The sequence below is a fragment of the Dermacentor albipictus genome, chromosome 7 (assembly GCF_038994185.2).
Source record: "Dermacentor albipictus isolate Rhodes 1998 colony chromosome 7, USDA_Dalb.pri_finalv2, whole genome shotgun sequence".
Classification (NCBI taxonomy): domain Eukaryota; kingdom Metazoa; phylum Arthropoda; class Arachnida; order Ixodida; family Ixodidae; genus Dermacentor; species Dermacentor albipictus.
Window position 1 is genome coordinate 101970024 of NC_091827.1, and position 12094 is coordinate 101982117.

At 47.9% G+C, this 12094-nt stretch overlaps 1 protein-coding gene across 1 annotated transcript in view; it reads right to left on the reverse strand.

The window, feature by feature from the left end:
* The window catches only part of LOC135917236 (probable thiopurine S-methyltransferase), a 63618-nt gene that overhangs the window by 24451 nt on the left and 27073 nt on the right, over positions 1-12094 (reverse strand). Inside the window, exon 4 of the mRNA XM_065450773.2 lies at positions 6726-6778. Within this exon, the coding sequence (XP_065306845.2) occupies positions 6726-6778 (53 nt within the window). The remainder of the gene's footprint in view (positions 1-6725; positions 6779-12094) is intronic.

The following is a 12094-nucleotide window of genomic DNA, read 5'->3' on the forward strand; positions in this document are numbered from 1 at the left end:
AATTCGGCGAAATGGTGTGACGTCAAGCGCGAGGTGCTGCGACAAGTTCCACCACTCCGATTAGGTGGTATGAAGCCACCCTTGTCTAGTGACGTAGAGAAAATGACGACATAATAAGCGGATCTTGGGTGTTGTGGCAGGTGTGAGCTTAGACATGTAAACTGCTCAGACATGCTGTGTGCTCCCACATCCACGGAAACAAGTACGAGTTGTAAATATGGGGAAACAACCCGTTCTTCGTTTCCTTCCACCTCCCCACCTGATCTCCTCACCAACAAGAAACTTGGTGGCAGCGACGGATGACGGTTTCGGTTCGCCTAGTCTGCTTAGTCCGACGTCCCGGTATAGCGCAGGTATGGTATGAAAAACTTTATTTAGGTCCTGAGGGATCAGTCTGGGACTGATGCGGGCCACTCCCACGTCGGTACAGAGAGGCCGAGCCCCTCTGCTATCACACGGGCCCTCTGGACAGCCCTGAGGTGGTCCGCCAGCACTTCACTGTGCAACATTCGCTGCCACCACTGTTCACCTCGAGAACCATCACCGGCCAACGCCAAGCAGCGCCACAGCATGTGTTGTAAATCGAGCAAACCCCCAAACTTACTACAATAGACTGAAACCCCGCAGTCCGGATTAATTTTATTCATGATGACAGGGTTAGGGTACGTCCGTGTCTGCAGAAGCCTTGATGTAACCGCTTGCGGCCTATTTAATTTAGGATGTGGCAACGGGAATGCCCTGCGCCCTAAGCAATAGTGCTTGGTGATTTCGTTGTAGGTTAACAGTTGGTCCCTGTACTCAGGAGCGGGAGATTCAGCCCCTTCAGGGAGTACACGGCACACTAATCCTCGTGCCTCCCTGTGCGCCACCTCGTTGAGGTTACGCGGGGCTCCCTCCACTGTCCCCATGTGCGCCGGGAACCAAGTAACGGTATGCGAAGTGATATCCCTACCCTGCAGCAGTCTGTTAGCCGGTTCCGCAACAAGTCCTCTCGAGAAGGCTGTAATCGCAGATCGCGAGTCGCTAAACACCAAAACACTTCTAGAATCAATTAGTGCTAGAGCAATAGCCACCTGTTCAGCAACCCCCGGATCTTTGGTATAAATGGAAGCAGCATTTCTAACGCTCCCTTTGCCATCTACTACCACCACCGAATAAGCATTTTTACCATTAATCCATGCGGCGTCAACAAACGCAGACTCCTCCTCCTGATCCTTTGCCTCTCGCAACAAAGCCCTAGCTCTGGCGACCCGCCTCCCTACATTGTGCACGGGGTGCACATTCCGCGGAAATGGACGAACCATGATATTTGCCTTAAGGTTCACGTTCAACTCGTGTAGGGGCGCCCTATCGTGCGACACAGCCACCGATTCTTCAATTGACTCTAATATATACCTACCCGGTGGTGTACCTAGCAACCGCTCCCTCTGTGCGGTACGTTGAGCCTCAGCAATTTCATCTAAAGTGTTATGCAAACCCAGTCGTAACAACATATCGTTTGATGTAGTCATAGGCAGACCAAGCGCAGCCTTGATGGCTTTTCTGATTAATGCTTCCAATTTATTTTTCTCCCCCCTATTCCAATTTAGCATAGCTGCCACATACGAGAAATGACACATAATAAATGCGTGAACTAAGCGCATCGCACCTTCTTCTCCTAAACCCCTATGCCTATTAGAGATCCTTCTTATAAGTCTTATGGCCTCCTCCGTTTTCTTGGTAATATGCTGAATGGTTCTAATGTTCGATCCGTTCGCTTCAAGTACAAAACCCAGGACCCTGATTGCTTCAACTTTGGGTATCACCGACCCTTCCCTAGTATGAATTGTAATGCAAGGCTCAACTTCCGGTACCCAACCCCTCGGCCTACGACCTAGCTTCTTAGATTTGAAGATCAACAACTCCGACTTTTTAGAGGAGCACTTGAGCCCCATGAGACCCAGATACCCCTCCGTAAGCGTTACCACCTGCTGCAGCCTAGCCTCAAGCTCTCCATCACTACCACCGACACTCCATATAGTAATGTCATCCGCGTAGATAGAATAGCCAATATCCTGGACAGTGTCCAGTCTATTAGCCAACTTCGACATCGCCAGATTGAATAACATAGGCGAGAGTACGGATCCCTGCGGAGTACCACAGCAACCCAATTTAACGACTTCCGATTTGATCTCCCCAAACCTGAGACATGTCTTTCTATCCGTAAGGAAAGCCTTGACAAAATTGAAAAGCCGCTGCCCCAAATTCAAGTCCGATAGCACCCGTAGAATGAAAGAATGTCGGATTTTATCGAAAGCTTTTTCCACATCAAGTCCAATTAGTGCCTTAGTATCCCTTGTTCGCCGGTCAAGGATCTGATGCTTAATCCTGATCATAGCATCTTGAGTCGAGAGGCCGGGCCGAAATCCTATCATCGAGTGCGGAAAGACCCCATTGCCCTCAACATAACGCGTTAGCCTATTTAAAATGGCATGCTCAGCGACTTTTCCCAAACACGACGTCAGGGAAATGGGTCTGAGATTTTCAAGCCCTATGGCCTTCCCCAGTTTGGGTATCAGAACAGTAGTTGCCAGTTTCCACTCTTCCGGGAAAGAGCCTTCCTTCCATAGGCAATTGATCTGCCGCGTGAGGAACTCAATTGACCCATCGTCTAAATTCCGTAGCATTTTATTCGTAATGCCATCCGGCCCTGATGCCGATCGACCATTAAGATTCTGCAGCGCCATCCTTATATCACTTTCAGTAAATTCCGCGTCCATAGCTGCATTTTCGTCTCCACTATATTCCAAAACCACAACAGGTGTATCGTGCCAGGTCTCCAACGGAAGGTATCTCTGAGCCAAATCCTTTAGCAACTCCTGCTCCGTGGAGTCCCGACACGCCTGATGGACCAGCTTACCTATCACAGTCCTCTGATTAGACTTAGTGTTGGTCTCATCTAGTAAATGTCTGAGCAAACTCCAGGCGCCTCCCCTCTTAATGCGACCATCAATAGAATTGCACACTTCATCCCATTGCTGCTTGCACAGTACCCGACAATGGTCTTCAATTTCCTGATTAACCACTGCGATACGCTTTCTAAGCCTTCTATTTAATCTCTGACCTCGCTAACATCGACTGCTTTGCTTCCAACAAATGTGCCAGGCGACTATCCATGTGTTCCGTGTCAATATCGGTCTGAACCTCTTTAGTGGACGCCTCAACGTCACTTTTAAGCTGACTAGTCCACTGTTCCAAGGTCAACTCATTTCCCTCATCATCGATTCTCTGCGCTCTTCTTTTCCTAAATGCATCCCAGTCAACCATCCTGAATGTGCGCTCTTTTTTATTAGCCACTACCAAAGTAATCATAAGTATGTAATGATCGCTACCAAAATCTATATTAGAATTGGACCAGGACGAATCCACCACCCCCCGAACAAAAGTGAGATCAGGTGTCGAATCTCTACATGTCGACGTGCCACATCTGGTGGGATACGAGGGGTCTGTAATCAGAGTTAAATTCAAGTCTAGTGCCTGCTGCCATAGTCTCTGCCCCTTAATAGTGCTATAAGCATACTTCCACACATGATATGGTGCATTGAAGTCCCCTCCAATAAGCAACGGTGCATCCTTAGCCAGATTGGTTGCCTTGGTCAAGAGAGATTTGAAACTCTGCTTCGTGTCCCGGGGGCTACTGTACAGGTTTAGCAGGTAAACGCTCCTCTGACATGACCTTTGCCGACCTAAGATTACTTCCACCATAATATATTCAATCTTGCAATCTGCCATGTGAAGATCATGTCTAATATACGCCAACCTCCTATTAATGAGAGTAGCGAGTCCTCTGCCCTGTTCATTATCCTTAACTTCCGCTTTGAAATTCGATAAGGTCACGTTAGACGTCAGTGTTTCCTGTAACATGATAACTTGAGGCTTGACACCATGCGTTCTAACAAACTGCTGCAGAGACGCCTTCTTGTGATTGAACCCCCTACAATTCCACTGCCAAATACTAAATGAACTATTTAATAGAGCCATCTTGACCATGGAAATTCGGTGAACTAGTTTTGAGCTCAAGTCCACTCGGCGACTTACCCTGCTGGGCTAGCGGCCGAGTGCACTCCCGCTCCATAACAGGGACTACTGTCTCGTTTAGATATATTTCAATTTTGCCTAATCTCTGATCCGTGATATTTTCCCGTTCTTCTATCCGCTCCAGTCTACTAATGATCTGATTTACACTTTCTTGCAATGTCGCCATCATTGATTTAAGCTCGGAACCGACTTTGCCCTGAATCCGCACGGTCGAGGATAAGGCCCTCTTTTTCGGAGCAGGCGTCTCTTCGTCCGCCATGTTCTGTTCCGCGACCTCCACAGACCTGGGTACCTCAACCGAGTCATCATGTTTCCTAGTCTGTCTTAAGCTATCGCTGTTTCCGGAAGGTAAGCCGTTCCTAAGTTCAGCTATCTCTTTGATAAGCCCGTCAATGGCTGCTTTTAAACTACGATTCTGTCTCTCCAATTGCGCAATCCTATCCCTATCCTTATTACCATCCACATGCTCCTGGCGCTGCTCGCGCGCTCGGCCGGCGCTGATGCCACCCTTGACCTTGTCAGCCCAGGTGGTCTGGCTCCCAGCTGCGCCGCCGCCGCCACCAGCTGCAGGAAAGCGCACCCGCGCCTCCATAGAAACGGATCGGCTCCTGGTCGTACGAGTCCCAGAAGATGGCCGCTGCCTCGACCTGGAGCGGCTCCTAGAGCGCGAGCGTCCCTTAGAGCGTTGGCGGGCGCTCACCAGCTGCACCATCTCGGCTGCCTCCTGTTCCGCCGTTAGCTCCGCCCTGGCTCTCTCCTGTCGTCGAACACGCACGACGTAGGGAAGCTGGTATCGTTGTCTGCATTGTTTATCCGCGGTCAGGTGTCGTCCGCCACAAAGCTTGCAACAAGGCACACAGTTGTGATCCTCTTCAGGGTTCCGAGCCCCGCATCCTCGGCATTCAAAACAATCGGGGGCTGGGCAGACATCCGCCCGATGTCCAAGCTTGCCACACACATAACATACGTCCAACTGCTTTCGATACAGGAAGCACCGTACCAGAGTTGGCCCATATCTGACGAAATTGGGCACCTTTAACCCGTCGAAAACAATGATGACTGATCCTGTGTTTTTGATTCGTTTGACCGCCATAGCCAGCGGATTGCGATCGTTAACAATGTTCCGCTCAAGCGTCGCGGGGCCATCCATAATGTCTAAATTGCGAATGACCCCCTTACACGTAGTGTGTGGGGCCGTCTCGTACGCACTGACTTCAAAATCCTTGTCTGCCACTCTGATTGACCTGAGTCTCACATATCGTTCAGCGTTGCTCCTTTCTGGCGTACTAGCCACCAAGATATTTTGCATAAAGTTCGGGCAGATAACATCTTCCCGAACCTGTTCAATACCGAGGCCTGCCGCCTCTACGATTGCCTTGCCCACCGCTGTAGAGCTAACTTTCTCCAAATTCAGTCCACCCCGTGGGCGAATGACTATTTTGATGTGTTCTTGTGGCATCGGTGGCATGCGCGACGCCTTCACAATGCGATTCTTGATTGCCGAGCCTCCGCGCCGTTCACCTGCGCCCCGTCGTTCATGCCTCGTCCAATCCATCTCCATGCCTCGTCGTAGTTCTAGATTTTCGGTTGGACACTGTCCGCCATCCCAGGTCTTCAGTAAAGTCCTCCACCGGGAGCACGTCCCCTTCAACATGCATTGCTGCCATGCCGCGCTAGGTCTACCAGACACTAGCTCTCGGCCAGCGTGGCATGAGCACAAAAGTTCCAACGAAGTCCAAAAAAGGGGTGGCCCACCTCAAAATCAGGTATCCGCTGAATCTTCTCTTCTTCACGGATCCGATGATATCAAATTTACACCACTAGGTGACCAAAAAAGGCTCAGAAGCTTCGAAAAAGACGGACTCCTATAGCGCAGGTGAGCTATTTCATTTTAGGTAAAGCCCGTTTTAGGCACTCCGGCAGCATAGGCAAGCAACCGCCTGAGTGATGCTCGCCTCCAAACCATGAACCCAGAACCAGGTTCCCAACAGGGTTCGCTACGTTATAGATGAAAGGTTAGAGTATAGGATATACAGTACGCAAACTGAACAGGAATTGGACTACGGGAATGCCAAAATTAACAAAAATCATGAAGCACATATCTCAACAGTCTTAATTATAGTCTAGACCTTTGATCTATGACATAGTTAACGCCTACAGCCTTTTCTTGACGCCTGTCTCGCAAGTGAGCTCTCGGCAGGGTTGACACTGACTGCCTTTGAAGTGAGCAAGTGCACGTAGATTGTCGCTAATTAGCGCAAGCTCTTGAGCCAGTTGGTGCATGATGAACTTGAAAAAAGCGGGTACCAGCGAAACACAAATGAGGCGCACACACGGAAAAGGAGTTAGACACGGCCGGACGGCAGTTCATTGTGTGCATAATCGCACTTTGCACATGTCATCACACAAGTTATGCGCGTATGATGCGCTGATCTGTACGTATTTAACCACTCTGAAGATAGTGTGAAGCCTCGAAAGTGCGGCATTGTGGAAGAGGTTTCTCCCTATGGATCCACCGTATCTCAAGATAGATTTTAAATATATGCTACCGTGGACGTGCGACATATATTTAGACACGTCGTTGAAAATAAGAGCAGCATAACAAACCGATATTCAAAGGATTGATCACCGTTGTAATGAATTCTTACCTTCTGAAGTCAAAAATACTGCAAATGAACACTCGTAGCCTTCTGTCAGGTGTCTGTGAAAAAAAAGGAAAACGTTTCTTGTACTCTAAGTCGAAAAGCTGGGCCTATGAAAGCCAGTTTCGCGTCAGAAGAGAGAGAGAGAGACGAAATACAGGGAGAACAATCAGATGAGTCAACAGTTTGCTAAGCTGCGCTGGGTGGAGAAAATGTGTCTTATATTAGCAATTCAGCCGCGTAGAAGCTATAAGGAAGCAAAATATCGTGACTGTCTTGTTTGAACGACGATGAAAAAAAAATTTAAATAAAATAAATAACAAGAAGCTTCCATCTATTCTTACTGCCTTAAAGGCGCATTTCAAATAAAACCTGACGAGACTCATAAGATATATGTATGTGTATCAAATATCACAGTGATACCGCGTTGCTTACAGAACAGAGCAGCTGAAGAGAGCTCATAACGCTAACGGACTCTTCATCGCCGAAAGCCTTTTCCGTGTTTGCCGGAACATAGAGACAGAGTGCAACTAATACATGCAAACAGAACAGTCTAGGTTGGATGCGCTTATAATTTCAGTTCATCACTGTACCACTACATGACTACAATATATTACAACCTAATTTGTTTTCACAGAAACACACACACCCACTCACGCACGCACGCACGCACAAAGCTGTGACTGTTCTTAACCAGATAGGACCATGTTCGAGAAGTCATTCAGGGAAATGATGGGCGCTTTGGGCATTAAACGGATACTGATCAAAACTTCCACCGCCGAGGTATTCAACCTAAATGAAAGCTGGGGTACTGAAATTTTTTGACACAACCTTGTTCTCAGGCACAAACTCCCCATGCGCATGGACAGCGCTCGAAGTATGTACCGATGACTTCAGAATCACCGTTCGTGTTGTGTGCTGCTTTGCAAGGTGATCAATGAGGCACCTAGCACAAAGCAGGAGGAATGCCTTTCCGCTGCTGCGCGCGCTAGGGTGTGCGAAAAGTATTGTCGGGCGAGATACAACCTCTTTGGACAGGCCGTGTCATACCATTCCGGCAGAGACGAAGCTTCAGAGGATATGGATTTGCGCTGCGCGCCCATCGCAGTCAACATGGGCGCGAAGAGCAAGGCACGCGGACGCCAGGCAAGCACTAGATGCCCATGGAGTTTCGGACTATGATTACTAGAGAGAACTCTGGCGCTAGTGTCTACGGGAGCTGCAATGGGGGCGCTACGGCCAGCGTGGGAATCATAGGATGTACATCGATTTGCCTAAACCTCGTCCTTCTGGCTTCAAGGGCGCTTCGTGATTATGTAAACTCGCCATTTTCAACAAAGTAGTGAGCAATTAATAATTAAATAATCATTCGTAAAATTGCCGAATGGCAGGATTCGAACACAGGGACTCTAACGCGGAGGCCCGATATTGAAGCCATTACGCCACGGACGCATGCATCGACAAGCGACACGAAACACCCTTATGAATTTATCGCTGGCAAACCAATGCCTTGAAACGCTTGGCGCGTTTCGATTTGGCCACTTCGACCAGCTGAATCGTCGCAATTGGTAACCATTGTGTGCGTTCGCAGCGTCCTTCTGAACTTCCAAAAATATAGATTTCTCTGAGATATTGGTACGTGTAGCTGATTCCCAATGCTATTTACAATTTATTTACAGGGTAGCTAACGGAGGCCAAAATGGCGACGCTATAGCCAGCGGGCACACGCCGTCTTCTTCCTCCTCAGTGCAGCCACACTGTGGCGGCTGTTCCGTATAAATATAGGACAATGAAGGCATAAGAAGCATAATAAACCAAGCCAAAAGAACGTCTGAATCCACAAGCACCAAGATGAGACAAATTCATGTAGTTATAATCATTCCCATGCTGGCTAACGATTGTCACCCCAGAGTTTCGTCTTGTAATTATTGTAGGAAACCCCATGGTTGCTCGTGCTGCTGCTGCAAGCCGCTATACATGGCGTCACGGCGGTGGGCGCGCAGCCCCACGCATGCCCGCTTGCCGCCGCCGCGCATGCACAATTCTCCAAAAATACAGCCGTCCGTTTAAAAATATGTAAAATAAGCGCTGCATATCGGAACATTCGCGTATTCCGAGTTGAATTTCGATGCTTCTGTCGTTCTTGTCATCGTTTTGTTCAGTATCTTTTGAAAGCACTCGACCAAACGAAGAAAAACTGGTTGGCGAGCTTTTGACTCGGTTGCTTACCTCGAGATGCTACCACACGAAACCTCAATATATATCGAGTTAAATTTCAAACGCCATAATTCACCAGAACTGTAATTTTCTGAAGATCTGAACGAATTATTATTATTATTATTATTATTATTATTATTATTATTATTATTATTATTATTATTATTATTATTATTATTGGACTTTGCCGGCACAAGGGTGAGATGTGGCCAAATAGCGCCCACGGCGTAGTGATAGGCTGTCATTCGTATTTGAATAATGAATATCGATACGTGGGTGTAACACGGCTGTATAAAGGCCTCAAAAAAATATTAGTTGAAAAAGGTGTAAATATATACACATCATAACTTGATAATGATACATGGCATACTATGCAGAAACGACGTATTACGAAGAGATGATATACCAAAATACTTGCCTAGAAGTAGCACTGCTGCCTCACTAGTGCACTTAGGCAGAAGAGGCTGGAGGCGCGTGCCATACAGGTCACTATTATTGCCGCAGCAACCTCTGGGGAGAGGATGTGCTGCGAGTCTCGTGGTTTTATAACACGCAATAAATCTACATATTGTACAAAAATTTTAAACTGAATTATGGTCAAAAATTGGTTCTGCTCCAAGAAACCGGATGAAGGGGAATGTGGCATTGGTGTGCTAGAAGAAAGTGCTTTTCTTTTGTTCAGCCTCTGCTTCGCGACACTCCACCAGGACGTCGACAACGGCCAGCCTCTTACTACGCCTACCTCAGAGGGGAGGTTCACCACTAGTCAGCAGGTAGGCATGAGTACCGTATGCGTGTCCTATTCACAGTCGACAGAACATGACATCAGTCTGTCACGCTTTCGTTAACGAAAGGCAGTTTCATAAGTGGGGCCTAATTAAATGAAATATATTTCAGGTTTCACGGTCCCAGACGGATTGCCAAAAGTTTCTCAGCTTTTTTGCGCGAAAGAGGCTTAACCATGGGAGGGATAGCTATGGTAGGTAGAGTTACAGGCTGTTGTTATGGATGTAGGAAGTTCATCTACAAGCATATGACTGTGTTCCCTGGCACCCAACAAATTACGATATGCTGGTTGTATGCATAGATAGTATATAGAGATGAGTAGAGCTCATTGACTACTGGATTATTATATTTCCACAGAGACACTAAAGCTCTTGCTACGCTTGGAGAGTCTGCAAGTATGACAGCTTTTTGTAGTTTTAATGTCTTCATATGTTTTACATTCGAGAGTAACGCATAGGCCTCTGTCGTGAAGATGCTCGTCTTTGCGTGCAGAACACTGCATTCCGAGAAGGATGGCCCTACTGCCGCATGGTATACGTCATTTGGTGACATGCGTCGCTATAAAATTCTTCACAGGAGTACTTCGAATGCTGTTCCAGACAGTGCATACGGATGTGCATCCCTATGGCGTGTTTTGTAACTTTGACACATGACGTGTCGCATTCTTGCAGTTGTCACAGTCACGGTGGCGACAGCCTTATTGAAGGTGTCAGTGGATGTACATGTAGTGGGACATTCACTTCTTCTCTCAGCTTGCTAACGTGTAATGAGAAAGGCTTTCTCATTGAAGATCGGTTTGGAACTAGTGTGGTAGACGTCACATCATTATCACTTTGATAAAATGGCTCTTCAGGATGAGAGTGGACTTTGAGCAAATATGTGAAGCTTATGTACAAGGTGTCCTAGCTAACTTTAGCCACAGTTTAAAAATATGCCCATGCACTCTAACACGACGCGACCAACAGCATGTTGCTGACTATTGTATTGACTTACTCACACTATTTTTTGTATCCTGCCTAATTGTGTAATTAGTCAAGAATAATTAACCAACCTCGGAAGCAACAAAGCTAGGCAAAAAATTCCAATTAGGAAGTTGTAGAGTGGTTTGCAAAACGTCCCATTAAACGGTTTCTAACTTTCTATCTGTTGGGTATTGGTGTTTTCCCGCTTACTGCAGATGCCCGCGAAATGCAGAAATATACGACGTGAAATGCCCGCTTGTGCGTGGTGATTGCAGCGCTCGCAAACGTTCTTCGCTTTCTTCCGGCGTGCGCCACATTGAGCGGCGATCATCGGCTCTCCTTGCGTGCTTTCACTGGAACATACAGCAGACGGTGCGCTGCGACACTGTTATTGCCCTTTAACTTTACACGGAACATCACGGCCACGGCGACGCCGACGACAAATGCACCTAGAGTGTCCATATAATTTTTATCGCAATAAAACTGCAAAGGAACGTCGCGTGACTCCGCCAGCTTCGGCAAGCCAACCTCCTCTGACGTCGTCCCTCCGGCACTCCGGGGCATTGCGCGCGGTGCCTTTTGGGTAGGATTCGACCCACATGGTTGCCGGGTCATTCTATGTTGTTTGGTACGTGGTATCTGTTGGTGGCGCCTGCCGTCGCAGGCATGGAGGCACGTAGGAAGTGTAACGGGCATTTTTCTGCTACAGCTTGCATCCTTCTTCGCTTTAAATGCGTTGCCTTGAAACGCGGATAAAGACTGGGGCGCCTGACTCATGACGACAGAATGTTCAAAGCGTCACTTACGCTTATTACCACCGCGGTTAGTGAATTTGCCCTCGCTCTCGCCTCGAAACCCGTTGAGAGTGCCGGAGCGTGGACTATTGTTTCGTCAAACCCGCTCGTGGGCACCTTAAACTGCAGTGCGTATTTGCTAAGGAATTTTTGTCCCGCTGTCTTTCACCTGTATGGGAAGAGACGATATGTTTTGCGGGGCATTTTTTTTTTCGTGTTTTCGCTGGGTAAGAGGTTCGGCCGTCTGTCTTTCATTGTGATAGAAATAAATAGCATTATTCTGCACTCTAAACGCCGAAGTCCTCGTCTTTTCTTCAGATTTACGTGGATTGTATTTAAGATTGTGTGATGCGACGTCGTTAGGCTGTTGAGAGACGCGCCTGTTCAGTTCTCGTCGCAGAACGACAGCGTCAAACGGGACCGTCTGCATTGACAATGGGCCGGCAGGGCCTTAAATATGTTTGGGGTCACCGGCTCTCCAATCCATCCTTGGGCACAAGAAGAACAGAATATTTCTCTCACGGGAAAGCAGTCACTGCGGAGCCTGGACGCTCGCTTGATTGCCTGCACATGTTGGGGGGGGGGGGGGGGGGGTGGGGTGACGAATGGCGTCTTT